The 17,731-nt window shown below is 36.8% G+C and overlaps 1 protein-coding gene across 1 annotated transcript in view; it reads right to left on the reverse strand.

Annotated features, from left to right (window-relative positions):
- Hmcn1 (hemicentin 1) overlaps window positions 1-17,731 on the reverse strand; it is a 424,838-nt gene that overhangs the window by 168,107 nt on the left and 239,000 nt on the right. The window contains 8 exon segments of the mRNA XM_051147547.1: window positions 744-852; window positions 2,673-2,954; window positions 3,413-3,691; window positions 9,543-9,697; window positions 12,125-12,251; window positions 14,687-14,834; window positions 14,978-15,108; window positions 16,574-16,768. Of these exon segments, the coding sequence (XP_051003504.1) occupies window positions 744-852; window positions 2,673-2,954; window positions 3,413-3,691; window positions 9,543-9,697; window positions 12,125-12,251; window positions 14,687-14,834; window positions 14,978-15,108; window positions 16,574-16,768 (1,426 nt within the window).

Consider the following 17,731-nt stretch of genomic DNA (forward strand, 5'->3'; position numbering starts at 1 on the left):
CTGATCTCCTAATCAATCAATGTAAAATAAGATAGAAAGAGAAGTAAAAAGGAAACATGGTCTCTCAGGGAAATTGACATACAGTTGGAACTCAAGAATATAATGACTTCGTTATTCTTCTAGTAAGTTAGTTTGTAGAAAAGGACAAATGATACTATTCACTGTAATATTTAAATAACATTAACCAACAAGATGAAAATGAGCTTAAAATGTTTGTAAATCAAATATTGAAATCATAGAGCTTTATAGTTCTGTGTATTGTCACTGTATAATGTATGAAATGTAGTCACCCAACTCTTCTTTTGTATGCCTCATATTATTTTGGAATTGTAAATTGTATATGCAATAATGCTTTGAGAATATAGGAAAGAGACCAGCTGGGCAAGAATGTAAATGCTAACCTCTCCCATTTCCATTTCCCTAATATTTCTGCTATTTTTTAAATTAAATAGTCTGTTATACATGTCAGTATCCCAGGAGGTGTAATTTTAATGGTGCTTAACTGTCTATATCTTCTGAATATGATATAATTTCTAAGCTTATATATTGGTCTTTCTCCAATTGTGCCAGTGTATGTGCTTCTTGAGTATCAAGTACCAGCTGCCATGTGAATGGACTGTATCTTTTCAAAGAGGAATATGATGTTGAATTGAGAATCCTCAATGTCAAAATCCTTCAGAACAACTCCAAAACACTTATATTCAAAAGCAAGAGGTATTTAGAAGACATACCAAAACGCTTACATGATAGTTGGTGGGGGAGAACCTGTGACCTGACAATCTAGCTCCAGGAGGTTATTTGCCATCACAATAAAGTAGGATGTTTCATCTCCTCCTTCTATAGCTGGTGGCACTAGAAAGAAAAAAAAAAAGATAAAATGTAGCAGGAAAGGCACTGAGACATGTCAGCTCCTGGCAGCACCCTCTTTCGACTTTGAAGAAGATGAGCATCAAAACATTCTCTTTTAAGTTTCTGCCTTCATATATGGTAAGATGGCCACCGGATAAGAAAATTCTCTTGATTTTCTATGGACAGGTTTCTGCCTAAAATGGACAAACTGGACACAGGAAAGTTAAGTGCTGAGCTTTGCAAGGACAAAGTAGGCAAGTCCTTCATACTATATTCTTCACACAAAAATCTGCCAGATATTCTGAGCCAGAAGGCTGAAGATGATGCCTCAGTGTTATAGAGATATCTTGGGTGACTGTCCAAGCAGCCAACAATCTGTCATTTCTATAGTTTTTGGAAGCTGCTTGCTCTGCTCTTCCTGTTTATTTAAATAATATTTATCTGTCTCAGGTCTCTGATGAGGTTAAAGACTAAATAGTTATAGTCTTACAATTAAGCTTAAATTTTTTAAGATTTAAGATTTTTTAGGTCTAAAAGGATGTTTTTTTTTTTACTGGTCATGCAAGTTATGATACAAAGTGATTTAGGTATAGAACTTTGGACTCACCAAGATAGGACAGATAGTAGAATACTTTCTCCAAGGTTGCCAAATACTAATGGGCAGGACATTATGAGTGTATTTTTTTTTTAACCAGATATTGTAGTTTATTGATGTTAGAGAAAAGTCTTTTGTTTAGACAAAAGGGAGAAATGTTGCAGGATAGTTGATCCCATTGTGAACCCAAGATTGGGTACTATAAAAACATGTCATTTGTATGGTGTGGTTCAGCACCAACACACACTTTTAATCCAAGAGCTTTCTGTTTATTGTAAACAGGTTATTATAGTACAGCTATCACACACCTTAATCCAAAAGATTTCTGTACACAGTATTTAATAAAGATAACCCTGGATCAAGAAACCAGTTGACAGGGATTAAAGTGTAGAAGGGACTTTGGGTTGAAGGGTACTTAAGATAGCATGGATAAGAAGAAGCAGGCTTTTGAGCTTTGAGCTAGCAAGCCCTTTGGCTCTTAGTTTTTTGTCTTTTCCTCCTGTGCTGTCAATTGAGCCAGTGAGCTTTTTGGGCTTTTTTCATCTGAGGTGTGAGCTCAGTAGGAAGATCAGCTGGGTGCTGTCTCTGCCTCTCTGAGCTAGCAGGTTCCCCATCCCAAATTGAAATATCTACAGAAAGGAACCCACCCTGACATCAAGCAATTCTAAGTAGAAGATTTTAAAAAATTATATTTTTCACAGGAGTTTAATACTCAAAGCAATTTGAAGTTATAGATATTTTACAATAAATATTTGCCATGATGAATATACTTCTGTCACTGGAGAATTTTCTCTGTCATATAAATGCTATACTAATGTAAAGTTTATCCATGGTTTACGTTGTTTGTTTTCATAATAACATCCATTTAAGAATCTTCTGGCTGCAATTATGGAGTCTCAAGATTGCAAGATGATCTCCCAAGATCCAGAGATTGTTTTCTGTGGTCCGACGCAGTGATTATGCTGAAAGAACAACTTGTGACTCACTGTGACCAGCAGTGAATAGAGTTATGAGAATGCCTTGCAAAAACAAAGCACATTCATAACAAAATCAATGAAATGGTTGCATGAAAGTTTGATAACAGGACTCTTCAGAAACCCACTACTTGAACAGACTTGAACAGCTCACTATAATGAACTTAGATTGCATTATTACTACATGATCCAAAATGTGTTCAGTAATCCAGAACTGTGAGTCTGACAATCCAGACTCTGGCGTCCTTACTTACCTAAGACATCAACTTCATATTTGATTTCCCGTTCTCCTGCCACACTGGTAGCCACACATGTGTATTCTCCCTGATCAACTTCTAGGGCACTCAAGATTTCGAGTTTTTTCCCACCAGCTTCTATTTGGATGTTGTCACTAGCTTTCACAGGTACACCATCTTTTAACCAAGTGAGAATGGGAGGGGGATTGCCAGCAGCTTTACACTCCAGGATCAATGACTGACCAATAACAACTTGCTTATTGGAAGGAGTGGTCAAGTCACCTTCAATTATTGGAGGAACTAGGAAGAACAAAAGCAGTATTTCAGGTAATTCTTTTCCCAGTTATAAAAGAACATCATAAGTAAAGGGATTTTTTTTCTCATATGCTTTGACCATATGAATGTCTATAGGCTTGCTCCCCTCTAAATTGGTGAGGGAAAAATTTCTTGGTTCAGCTGATCTACAACTACTCTATGTATTCTGGAATGCTATGGACTGTCAGGCTAACACAAGAAAAAGAGCAGAGAAAGATCTTAATCCTAACAACCACTTTACCTTGAGATGCTCCAAGCGCCAAGCAGAAAGGCTAGTTAAAGGAATCAGCTACATTTTGCTAGCTTTAGCTTTTGTAAATTTTTTTTTCAAAACTATAGCAAACTCTTCCAATATATAGTGAGAAAACTTCCCACCAAGGCTTTATTAATGAATAAGCTAGATGTGAAGAGGAAGGTATCCAGTGAAGGTTACATGTCCTTACCATAGATGTCAACATGGAATGATTTTTCAGCTGTTCCGGCAACATTGGATACACGACATGTATATGTTCCTGAATCAGTGATCTCTGCTCTTGGAATGTGAAGAAATTGTCCTTTATCAACATAAAGTGCTTGTGAGCTGGATATGACCACCTGGCCATCCTTATACCAGGTAACGGCAGGCAATGGAAGACCCCGTGTCTCACATTCCAGTTTAACTATGCTGTTGAGCAACGCTGATATTTCCGTGGTGCCATTCCCTCCTTTAATACTAGGTGGAACTACAAAAGATTTCAAAATGAATTCAAGTTTAGCATCTGCATCACCATGACAGTAAATGCTATGGTTTCCTACATCTTTAGTTTAACATAAATGCATATCAATGATAGGAAGTCTGTGGTCATCTACAGGTGACTGCTTGGCTATTTGGTCCAGACAATCTCTATCACTCCCCTTTCTGGTTCCAGCTTCCAGGAAAACAGGAAAGCCACAGCTTCAGTTTCAGGAGCTCATGTGAGAGATCAAAGGAGGATAGCCAAACACCTTAGCTTCAACAAACATAGCAACGTAAGCCAAAGCCTCACTTAAAGTAGACACATTGTGTTCACAACTCATACCGAAGGACAATCAGGTGCTCTTTTCTTCCAAAATACGTAAGCTCCACCTCTGAGTACTTTCAGGACCAGTTACTAGAAGCAGCTGTGGAGTCTCTTCTTTCTTATTAGTATTAGTTTTTAAGTGCAGGAGTCCATTCATGCAGCTGTACACGTCTAACTGGCTCCACGGGTAGCTTCCACTAATTGGTGGCCTCATGCTTGGCTTCTCAGGCCACTGAGGACTGGAGTTGTTGGAAAACAATACCTTACATTGCTCAATCTCAGCTACATATTTGCAACTTGACTCTTGCAAAGTCACACTACAATTGCAACAATTTGCAGAACTCAGACTCAAAGGGCATGTGTTTACAGTTGAGTGCCTTAATATAGAATGTTAGTCAATGTTTATAGTTTAGAAAAGACTGTTCTGTAGAGTTTCCTTCTTGTGATGAGCGTGGGGCTCTGGGGGGAGAGGGGGGCAGGTCTGGGGGTGGGGGGTAAGGTGTTGTTCTGCTTATCACATCCTGATGTGAATATGACTTGCTGCTGAGGTTGTCGGCCTGGCTACCTGGCTAAGGGCTGTGCTTGCCAGGCTTCTATACCAGGAGATATATATTTCCCAACTACTTCCAGCCCATATGATTTTATAAGGGCAGCTATGTTTTACTTTCTTCATAATATCTTCATAATATAGTTGGAATTTTATATGGGAGACAGTGCTTGTATCTCTTACCCACTTTATATAGCTAATTCCATTCATTTATTTTCTCATTATGAAGTCTTTAAACCTTATATTAAACTTTGAGATATAACCCAGCACAGTGTTTAATTAGCTGGCTGTGGCCACCAGAGCTCTCTTAGTTAGCTCCTATAATATACCAGTTCATTTTATTTTATTTTACTTTATTGCACCAAAATAAGTTTATAAGGCACTTGTTAGCCAGAAAAGAAGGCTGTTTTTCAATGGTAATATAATTAAGTTAATTACTAGTGTGGCAGCTGAAGAGAAGTATCCAGAGAAAACCAATTTGTTATTATTAGCTCTTCAGTGAGAATAACCAAGGACCCTGATGACACTGGGAACAATATGAACAGTCGGTTGTAAAGGGCAACTTATTCTGTCAACTGTTCTTGCCTCTGACACACTGACAGATGTTACCAATACTAAGCTGTTCTGTCGTGTTTGGCAGAGTCATGTAAAGTTTGACAAAGTAAAGAATTAGTCTCTAAGAACAATCTATGAAGAACAAATATCAACACAAAGATCCTCATTGAAGTCCAAGCAACACTAATTGAAGTAGAATTTGCTAAGGTGTGTCGTAACGATGATGGTAAAATAAATAAATAAATATGTGAAGTAAGAAAAGAATTAGGGAAGTATGCAGAGCTTGCAGATGTGGTGTTTAAACATCTGGGTTCCGTGGCTGGATTACTTCTTGGCAAGTGCTTTGTGAAGAATGGCTGTATGTGAATGAGTCCTTGGCACCAAGGGCATGTTTTATTTGTTGTTACTAACTTGAACATCACGAGTACCATGACCACTTCTGGGAATCAGAACTGAATACCCAGGCTTAGAGCAGTTGCACACCTTAGCATTGGGAATGTTTTATGTTCAAGGTTCAGACTGAATTTCTTTCTCAATGACAAGGGCCATGTTTAAATATTGTTATTAAACATTGAAGAGTTGGGGAAATTTGTTTGGCTTCAAATAGTGTTTTTCAATGATTTCAAACTCACATAGTGTAAGGCTCCTTAACACATTTTGCAAGCTGTAAAAAGTTAAAACCAGAAGTGAGACATTTATCCTCTCAGAAAATTTTATTTTATCTTCTGAATCCAAACAACTTTTCTACCAATCTTTAATATAAATGCATGTTTCCACATTCTAGGCATGCCCATTTATCCTTGAAGCAGAACCTTCCATATAGTTTTCAACTAGAATCGATTAATTGCCTGTTTGTAATAGCAGGCTAAAAAGCAAATATCAAAATATGCAACAGAATGTTCTACATGCTTTTGTAAGAATGTATATAATCAATAAAAATCATGGAAAAATTAACATCAGTATTGAGCAGAACCTACCTAAGGGAATCGCATTTTCAAAGATGTAACAGATAAAGTCTTATTACCAATCACCAACAACATATGAACATTTGCTGTCCATTTGGATGACAGGGAAAACTAGCCCTGTTAGATAACTTTATATTCCATCTCTCCAATTCTATGCTCAGGTTTGGTCTGGCCTGAATTTGTGCAGGTCTTGTGTATGCTGTCAAAGCTTCTGTGAATTCATGTGTGCTCTATTGTACCCATAAAACACAACACTGCCTCTGGAAGTTACCCACCACCTGTAGCATTTACAATCTCTCCACCTTCTCTTCAGGGAAGATCTCTGAGTCTTGTGTGGAAGACTGTGATATATACATCTCATTTAGTGCTGAGCACTCCACAGTCCGTATTCTCTGTTTGCTAACCTGTTGAAGGCCCCAGTATTAATAGCTATCTACTGTAAGTAGAAACCTATTTGAAGAGAATTAAGAGATGTACTGTTCTATAAACACAGAATGTTTTAATACTATCTCCACTTAGCAGAATAATAATAAAACGGGTTTGGGTTCCATCTCTTGCAGTAGGCCTTAGCTCCGAACAGAAGAAGAAAGTGGTTGGTTACTCCCATGTTTGTGCCACTGTTGTAGAGTGAGCATATCTTATCAGGCCAGCTGTTAAGGTAACTGGCAGGTGACAGCTGGTGACACTGATAATTACTGTCTTCTTCTACTATCATGCATAGTACCTTTTAGCATCATAAAAGTGCCAGTAGGGATGAGACTCCCAGGTCAGTACCAGATTGACTCTTCCATGTTCTATGAATCAATATGAGCTGTCTTCAGCAATATAGTTTTATCATCAGGTTTTGGAGAGTGACCAAGAGCACTGGCAACAGCTTATAATGTTTGGGGTTCTATGGTAACACACTGGCCAACAATTCAAAAAGAAGTAACTCATTTTTAAAGTTGGATTTTTATTGGCTAGTCTGTGGTATTTAGTTGAGTGTTGTCTTCTCACTGTAGAGTAACTCCATTTAAATTCTTTTTTATATTTTTATATGTATACTCATATCTTTTTTATTCATATCTTGAAAAGCTACTACAGTAGTGTTTCCATATTGATTTTTAAAAATCATTATGTCCCCATTATTTTGTTTATGCAGATACAATGTCCATGTTCTTATCTATTGTTGCTCATCCTCATGTGAAGATATGAGCATGTAAACAAGGAAAACAATTAAATCAATTTTGGGGTGCAATATACTCTCAATTTGAAATCTTCATACACATTATTCACAGTTATCTGAAGTATAGCACTTGTGAGGTGTTTTTTCATTTTGTGATGTTTACACTTTCACAAATGAAATAAAGTAAGCCTTAAGGCTACCCACTTGAGGGCACAGGGCAGCTTACTAGAAAAGTAAGGATATTGCTTCCTGGGTTACAATACTCAGAACTTCTTAATAAGGCACTGCCTTTCAATCAGACAATCCCAGAAGCCTTCTCTTCTGGGTGCCTGAGGGCATAACACAGAGTAAACATGAGCATCCCAAGTGAATAAATCTAAGCCTTACAGAAATTGGAGTCTTATTGAAGCTGCAAACTATATTCACGATAGATCCTAGCAACCGTATGACAGCTTGGGGAGGCATTATACTTATTTCAGTGGCTGGCTCTGGTAGGAAGGCAATGGCAGTAATAACATTTCTTGTTTAACTTGGCATCGACAGCAAATCTTTCAGTAATGGTGTTTTAGAGGGGACATGTCTTTTCATGATTGATTTCCCCAATAGGCTTTCATTTATACACATAAATGACTTAAAACTGGCTTTAAATATAATTTATTTCCTTTAAAACAGATACTAAAACTTGAAACAGATAACTATATTGTAAAAATATTATTTTTAAAATGCAGTTAATTAAGTACAAATTAAGCTAGACTTGAGCATCGTGGCATATATCTGAAATCTCAACCCTTAGTAATCATAGGCAGGAGGATCATCATACGTTTCAGGTATACTTGGGTTAAGAGTTAAACTATGAAAGAAAGAGAGAAAGAAAGAAAGAAAGAAAGAAAGAAAGAAAGAAAGAAAGAAAGAAAGAAAGAAGCCAGCCAAATAAAATTTGTCAAATCTATCATTTTACAGTAACACTATTCCATGGGCATTATTGTTAATTCCATTGAAAAAATGGAAACTTAGAAGAGCGAGGAAATTCATATGAAGTCACAAAGCTAGTAAGTGTCAGTGCTTGGGTCAAAACACAAGTTGATCAGTCTCTAATGCCCATGATCTTTTTTTTTTTTTTTTTTTTTTTGTATTTTTTTATGTAAACAATTTATTCAGATTACATCTAGATTGTTGTCCTCTCACTAGCCATGATCTTACTTATTACTGAAACTACTATTCAATAAAAACATAAAAACTTTAACCTCATATGCAACTTGGAGTTCTATCTGTGAAGAGGCAACACTGAGGTGTATGAACATTTCTTTGAGTGCTGTACACTACATGAAAAGAATATGCTAGTGCAGGGGTAGAGCACTGCAAAGCCCTGCCGAGATCCACTGGCATAGAGTTCTAGTCTTCTCTACTGTATAAGTTGTGTCTGTGAATGTCAATTCATGTGTCTATTTACTGGCTCCATTCATAAAAATGCCTTTGATAGCCACCTTAATTAGTGGACAGAATTTTCAGTAAAATGGAACACATTATCTGGTGCTTTGAATGAGAATGGCCCTGGTAGGCTCATATTTTTTAAATGTTCGGTTCCCAGATCGGGGAACTGTATAGAAAGGATTAGGAGGCATGGCCTTGTTAGAGATGGTGAGTCACTGAGTGTGGACTTTCAAGTTTCCAAACCCCACGCTCTTCCCAGTTTGCTCTCTCTGTTGCATTACTGTCTGCCTACTGCCACGCTCCCTGCCATGATGGCCATGGATTCTGACCTTCTTTAAATGTAAGCTCTAAATTAAATGCTTTCTTTTATAGGTTGCCTTGATCACAGTGTTTTGTCAAGGAACGGAAACGTAGCTTAAGACACATCGTTTCCGATAGAGACACAATGAGAAAAAAATAGAACAATGCATTGCATTCAAAATGATCAAGATTAAAACCAAGATGGAAGTATAACAATTTAACTGCTAGTATACTAGTTGTTTTGGTGTATTTTGTATATTTATACATTTTTTAAAAGTATAAAAAGCATGTAATTGATGCTTATAGTAACCAGTTAGGGAGTTCTTTACATATCAAAATTACTAAAAAAAAAAAAAAATACAATAAATCCATAGCTCAGGACACATTGAATTTAAAAACTGAATGCATCGTTATAGTATAAAACATAAAGATAGCCTTCTTTTCTAAACTTGAGTAGCAGTACAAAGCACTCAATATGGAGAGAAGGGACGGTAAACATCAGCGCGAACTTCAGCTTCCAATCTATAATTAAACTGTTTGGAACGTAGCAGCCTGAGAAGCCACACCTACCGTAGACAGTCAGTTTTATGTCCTTGGCTTGCTTGCCTGCTGCATTGGACACAGCACACTGATAGCGTCCCTTGTCGCTTCTCCGTGCACTCCTCACATGCAAATTTTGTCCTCTGTCTGAAATGTCAATGTTAGGATCTCCCAAAAATACAGGCCTGGAAAAAAAAATTATTTCGTGGCTACATTTTTAAGTTCCCCATGTTTCCCACATAATTAACTACAAAACTAGTACATGGTTTTAAGTTAAAATACGAGGCAAAATTGATTGTCAAAATACATGGAACGTATTGTTCCTGTTCAGAAGACTGACAGTGCTAAGTCACACTACTAAAAGAACTTGGTAGCTATTACTTTGAGATGAAAAGCTTTTCCCTCTTTAATCTTTAATCATTTACTAATATTAGAAACTATGTAGGGTTATTATTTGTTTCATTCATTTATCCATTGTTATTCTTCTTACTTATTTTGTATTTTTTGATTTAATGCCAAACTTCTACTGTTATGTGGAAAAGAAGAATTAAGAAGTTTTATAGTGCTTCAGAGGAACTTCAGACTGTGTGGTTATGATTTGCTAATGATCCTGACTGTGCCAAGTTTTCTAAAAAGTGTAACACATACGAATAGTATACAAATACAAATATTGAAAGTATTTATTCCCAAAAGAAGCTCGCATATATTTTCCAGAGAGGTCTGTTTCTATGATGCAGTCATTTACCCCTGTGAAATGCTTATGTCATATCATTGGCAACCATGTTGTTTTAATACTGGAAAAATCTTGCTTAGTAAAGTCTATGATCTCCTAAGAATCCTTGCTTTAAAGTCCTTTAATCATTTTTCAGGAAAAAGATTTTTAAACTTATAGTTAGGTTTTTTAATGAGTTAGTCACAAAATAAATGATTAAATGTGTTGCTATATTAATAAACCGGCAGCCAGTCTACTCAATATGTGAAAAGAAATTAATTCAGTAAATTATTGCTCGTCACTAATCTTTGGTATGACATTGTAATATAAAGCTCTCTAATGTTGAAAGTATCATAGTTTAGACCAGTGGTTCTGAATCATCTTAACACTGCAACTCATCTTGTAAGTGACCTCCAGCCATAAAGTTATTTTTGTTTATACTTCATAACTGTAATTTTGCTACTGTTATAAATTATGTTTTCCAATGGTCTTAGGAAACCCTCGTGAAAACCATCACTAGTCCCACAAAGGAATCACGAACCTCTGGTTTAGTACAACTGAAGATTTTTTAAAAAGAATAACCTTTCGATAATATGTTATTTAAGTTCATGAAAATTTGGCATTTATTCATTGTTAAGTATAAAAGTAATATAAAAGTTAAACAAATAAGGCCAAGTATTAGTACTGGAAAGTGATCTTTGATGTATTGTCACAAATGGGAGATTGCTATACTCATGTATGTTTTCACTACACATTTTGCATTCACAAATGTATCTCAGAAGAAGTGTACAGTTTAATGTAAATGGCAGTGTGCTGTTCTCCTGTGTTCCTTTATGCTCCATCCCAGCAGCTGTGTGGTCACTATGATCTGGTCCCTCTTTTTCCCATATTATCTGTCCCTTAATGTGTGGCGTGAGCCAGTCTTCTCTCTTCTGCCACTGCGGTGTTGCAGAGAATATCAGCGAATGAGCTTCCTGCTGGGCATGCATGTCTGCTTTCGCCCCATAGAATGGAGACGGGACTCCTGCATCACAGCGGCCGAGCATTACAACTTTCATACACGGCAGCAAATTGCCTCTAAGGATATGGCTTCCTAGTCTCTGCAGGACTGTGGTCTGGCTTCCCATATCCAGACAACACTGGATATTTTCAAACCTTTGCTTTTTAAAACTGACCCATGAGAAACAAAATTATATTTTATTTGTATTTATCATAGTGTTGAGGATGAGGATCTTTTAATGCTCATTGTGTGGTTGTATTTCAATTGCCCATTTATAGACCTAATTTGTTTTTTTTCCCCTGTAGCCTCTGTTTTGCTGATTTCTTGGAAGCTTCAATGAATTCCTATATTTTAGACACTGACAATCTAGACTCTTTACTACTTAGGCTTATACAGCCTCTTCTCAGACAGAAATTATCGCACAACTGCAGCTACACTGTGAGAAGTGGCTCCTCATACCATAGGCCGCTGCAGCCTTCCAGTGTGGGCATGGCCCTTGACAATAGTGATTCCTCTCTGTGCTTGCCACTTTTTTAGGCAGGGTCTATGCATATTTATATTGTTGCAGACACATTTTCCTTCTCAACAATTCAATCCCATGTCAAGGCATAACCATCTCATCATCGGAATGTGACTTTTTTCACTGCTAATATTTATGCAGAGGATTTTGGTGAGCAATAATTATAAATTAATCTGTTTATATAATGAATTCCCCAAATCTGTGAAGAGCTTCATTATTTGAAAATTGAAAGACATTATATGATTATTACAATTATTTCTCCTTCGTGCTCATTTAAGGTTGTATATTTTAAGTTGATTAAAAGAGAAGTAAGCCTTACACATTGACATGCCTGTTTCCTAGAAATTACACCCTTAAACGAATACAGACAATTTACTCACTTGCCATCCTTGAACCAGTGAACAGCAGGGAAGGGGTTGCCTCTGACATGACACTGCAGGCTGGTGTTATGGCTAAGAAGAACTGAGACTTCATTTGGGGAGCTGGAACCTATTATGCTGGGTGGGACTTGAACAAAGACATTTAATCATAAAGTATATGATTTAGCAGAAAGATTAGGAAGAAGCAGGAAGTTAGTGACTATCAAAGTATTTCAGCAATCGTTTACTGTAAGAACAAAGCATCCCATGGTGACTCCCTTTCACATCATACTGTGTGCCCAAATTCTAAGTTAAAACCCAGGAATATTTTAATGAAATTATGTTAGCAGGACAATTATCCACAAGCATAATGGCGGAAAAGAAGTTGTATTTTGAAGCATAGTAAATGTGCAAAACTCATGGAACGTAACTGAGCAGCAAAGAACACGTGATGCAATGCACTACTGATGTGCATTTAAGATAAGGAATGACATGAGCAGCATCAATCACATATGGGTCAAATTCTACATGCGCTGTCATGTCCACCTTAGTCATTTCTGAAGGATTCCTATACAAAACTTGGCGTGAGTATGATATACAATATGAAAAAGAATTAATCGTTTTTTGGAATTATACAAATGAAAGTTCTCATGTATGATTTTCCTACCATCTAACTCTCCTGTTTGTATCATGTTGAGTGGCCTGATATTGATCTTCATAAAAGTATCAGATAGTAAAGAGATTCTGTATGGAAGGCGTATGGCATGATGTGGTATTATATAAACACCTCACTGATTGCTGAGTGAAGAGTGCATCAGATTTGTGACGAGTGGGTCCAGGAAGGAAGTTAAGAGGATGTTGTAAATGAAAACATGCCTTCATTATGGAACGGAAAGAAGTTGACGATTAGGAAGTAGACATAGAGGAATGGGTAAGTTTATAGAGAAATCAGGGCAGGGATGGAGATGCAGGTCACACAGAGACACCAACATTTACTGAAGAAAATAGTCCTTGGGGGTCATTCAGCTTGATATAGCACCACGGTATTCAATCGTATGCAATGACAATATTCAAGCCAACACTCTAAAGAAACATGGGCACCCTGGAATACATCTGTAACCCCAGCTGGGAGGCTAAGGTGCAAAGATTGGGACTGTGAGGCCAGGTGGTGACACTAGTGAGACTCTCTTGAAAATAAAGTAGAAAATTAAGAAGTAGAGAAAAATATTAAAAGATAGCAAGGTGAAGACTAGTTAGCTTTTCCTAGTGCTCAAAGAATTCTGAGCTAGAGCTGAGCATTTGGGAATCATCAGCACATAGATGGAGTATATAGAGGGCATGAATAGCAGAAGAAAAAACTGCCAAGACAAGTGATAAGAAAACTGCTGAGGCCAGCAGAGCACACCCATGATCTCAGCACTTGGGAGGTAGAGGCAGGCAGATCTCTGTGAGTTCGAGGCCAGCTTGCTCTACAAAGTGAGTCCAAGACAGCCAAGGCTACACAGAGAGACTCTATATTGAAACAAAATAAAACAAAAAAGAGGAGGAGGAGGACTATGGAGAATGAGAAGAAGAGGAAGAAGAAGAAGAAGAAGAAGAAGAAGAAGAAGAAGAAGAAGAAGAAGAAGAAGAAGAAGAGAGAAGAAAGACAGAAGAAGAGGAAGAAGAAGAAGAAGAAGAAGAAGAAAGAAGAAGAAGAAGAAGAAGAAGAAGAAGAAGAAGAAGAAGAAGAAGAAGAGGAGGAGGAGGAGGAGGAGGAGGAGGAGGAGGAGGAGGGAGCAGCAGCACGAAGGCTCTTTATATGGCCTGTGGTCAAACATAAATCTGACTGTAGGAAAAGAAAGCACAATGTAGTGAAGATTTGGGAGAGAAAAAGGGAGTTAATTATTTTGTATTGATGAATGCTAATTGTTATGAACATATCACATCTAGGCTTTGTTTTTGTTTGTTTTTTTGTTTTTTTGTTTTTTTTACTAAAACCACAAATTACATGCCTATTTTGATAACAAAATACTGAAAAAAAGTGAAAGTCATTTGTAACAAAATTAACTTAAAATGTAAAGTATAACTTTACTAAATTAAACTAACGACAGCCATTAAAATTATTTGTATCCTAATCTAGCATAGTAACTATGCACTTTCAGAATTCCCTCCTTGACAGAAAAGTCCATCCTACTCTCTCAGTCTTCTCTTCCTCTAATTACAACCAGTGTTGATTAGGTTCCAGTAATTAATTAGAGGGCAGTAGAAATGGATGCATGACCTTTTTCATTTCAAGCATCCTACTAGCTTCGGGAGATGCCCACATCATAATCACATTGCACTGTGCCTCACAGCTACCTATGTACCAATTCTCTATATAGATATTGCCTAGTGAAGCATCTTTCAACATACATTGTAACACATTTAAGTTCATGGTATCTCGGGGTACATGAGTCAAATCCATCTTTATATAATAGGTAATTACATTTTAAAACGACATAAAGGATATTTCTTCTATCAATTTATTTTTTGTCTCTTATTTTGCCATACAGTGAGAAACGCATCTAGTATGTGGGTTTCTTAGAAAGAGGTTTTTCTTACCTAGCACACTGACACTAAAGTACTTCTGAGAGGTGCCTGCGATGTTAACGGCTTTGCAGGAATATCTTCCTGCATCCTCTGCAGACACTTTAAAGAGCTTTAGTGTTTTCCCATTGTTCACGATCTGAACAGTATTGCTTTCTGTCACCTGCATGTGATAAATATTGTTATTTTCAAAGGTAATAAAACAGAAAAGCAGTGTTTATTATTGTTGAGAAGAAATTCATACCTGAACAATTTATTTTAGGTACAGAGGCGGGGAACTATGCATACTTAGTTATCTCCATTTACCTGGATTTCATCCTTGTACCACATTATGACCGGAGATGGAGTTCCTTCTACTTCGCAGTGGAGACTGGCCAGTTGGTTTACCAACACAGACACATTGGTCATGTGTTCTTTATCTTTAATTACTGGTGGAACTGCAAAAGAGAGGAATCATGACTAGAGAGTGTTGTAATTGACAGTAGCTCCAAGTGTCTCCACGGAGACCTTTAGAAAAGTTTCAAAGATGAATGATGGTAGGAAAGCTAGTCACGCAAGTACATGCCTTCTCATAAAACACAAAGTGTCAGCTAACACAATTGTAATAAAAACCCATGTGTAATATTTTATTTTATGTCAGGGTTTTACATTCGGGATGGGATGTAGGATAACTCCAAGGAAGAAAGATTTCCCATACTGAAAGTCTTAAGGGATTCATTTAAGTACTGCAGTACTTACTACTTGACGGGTGGGAGTGAGTATCACACAGTGCCTATGAAAGCCATGGTCAACAAAATCTAAAATTTACATACCCTACAAGATGACATAAAATTTTCATTGGAATTTAAATAGTTGTAAGTAGCTGATAGCAATCTGAATACTTGTCAAATTACATTAGTAGAGAAAAGTTAATAAGTAAATCCTATGAACCCACCCTGTGAGGTAGATGTTCTAGATAACGGTTAAAGACCTAGAATAATGAAATTGCCCAGGCAAAGAGAGTGGGTGTAATACTCTATCATGAATGATCTTTTCATAAAGGGATATATATAGTCTCAATAAAAAATTGCATGAATCTTTCTGCTTCTGGGTTAACTCACTCATTATGATCATTTCTAGCTCAATCCATTTATCCACAAATTTCGGGAATTCCTTGTTTTTAATAGCTGAGTAGTATTCCATAGTGTATATGTACCACAGTTTCTTTATCCACTCTTCTACTGAGGGACACTTAGGCTGTTTCCATGTTCTGGCTATTATGAATAAGGCTGCTATGAACATGGTTGAGCAAATTTTCTTGTTGTGTCCTAGAAATCTACAAGTAGAACAATATGATAGGCAGATTTGGGCCCAGGGGTCCCGCTCAAACTAAGGCACCAGCCAAGGACAATACAGGAGGTAAACTTTAAACCCCTTCCCAGATCTAGCCAATGGTCAGAATATTCTCCACAGTTGAGTGGAGAGTGTGATACGACTTTCTCACATACTCTGGTGCCTCACATTTGACCATGTCCCCTGGAGGGGGAGACCTGGTGGCACTCAGAGGAAGGACAGCAAGTAGCCAAGAAGAGACTTGATACCCTATGAGAATATATAGGGGGACGTAATCCCCCTCAGGAACAGTCATAGGGGAGGGGAATAATGGGACAATGGGGGGGGGGAGGAATGGGAGGATACAAGGGATGGGATAAACATTGAGATGTAACAAGAATAAATTAATAAAAAAAAAATTGCATGAAATGTTGAGCAATGAGAAAGTACAAACCAATTTTCTATCTTCTGTTTGACATTAATATATTCACATTAGTATTAAATAATATACTGATTAAATGACTAACTATGCAAAAACTAGAAAGAGCCATATTTTAGCGCTTTGGTTTTAGTGTCTTAATCTACATTTACCATGAACTTTGAGGTTGTATTTCCTTTCTGTGGTCCCAGCTTCATTGATGGCCACACAGATATATTCACCATTGTTGTGTGGAGTAACAGAGGCAATTACCAACAGTGCGCCATCTTCCAAGATAGAAACACCAGGCTCTTGCCCTGTCAGTTCTCTCCCATTGTGTAACCACTTGATGGTCGGTTTAGGAGTACCTAATTAGGAAATTAAAGCTTTTTAATGAAAAAATTAGAAAAAAATGTTTAAAAGTCACACACACTAAGAACAGATAAATTTCTTGCTACGACTGTGATGTGCATCCTGAGGCACTACACCACTTTCAAGATAAAAGTGAAGAAACTACATCTAATGAGAATTAGTTAATGACTCCAGTTCCTGATCAGTCTTCAGACATGAGGCTTATTGTTGATCAAAGTTGCTTTTAATCAGAAAACTCAGAATAGAAGCAAAACTTTTTTCCTGGTGGGTTCACTACAGTGACTAGAAGTGAAAAAAAAAAAGTACATTCATCATATTGACAAGATATGTAGGGAAATGAGGAGTGAAGTAAAGACAACAAAAGCATGGTAAAGTTACAGAAATATGTCAGGAAATCAACCAACCAAATAGAATTAATAGGGAATGTATAGAAATTGTGCCTATATACTTTGGAAAAGGCTCTATTAGTAAATATGAGAAGCTTCCACCACTGCCTATATATTTTTTCAATATCTTATTTGTTCATCAAAAGACAGGAGTCCAATTCTTTAAAGAAGTTGACAATGCAATAAGAAAAATATTTTTCTGAGTTTATTTATGAATAGAAGAATAAATGGAAGTAACATGTTTACGTATCAAAGTGATAAAATTGTATTAAATATATAATAAGGCAAGACAGACTATTATAGACAAGCAGTAACTGTGCTCTGAATGTTACATGGCACTATTCTAAATACCTTAAAGCTTGATTAATTTCTATACTGAAGACAGAGCACATTAAACCAAAACTAATATGGTTTCATAAGATGTTGTTAGCAATCAACACTAAGATAACAAATCTATTAAAAGTAGTAATACAATCTAAGATAAGCCACAAAGGATGAGAGAATATATGCAATATAATGGTAAAGGTAAACTGAATATTAATCAATGGCTTATAAAAGTAATTGTGTAAGGCA

The sequence above is a fragment of the Acomys russatus genome, chromosome 6, assembly GCF_903995435.1.
Source record: "Acomys russatus chromosome 6, mAcoRus1.1, whole genome shotgun sequence".
NCBI lineage: Eukaryota > Metazoa > Chordata > Mammalia > Rodentia > Muridae > Acomys > Acomys russatus.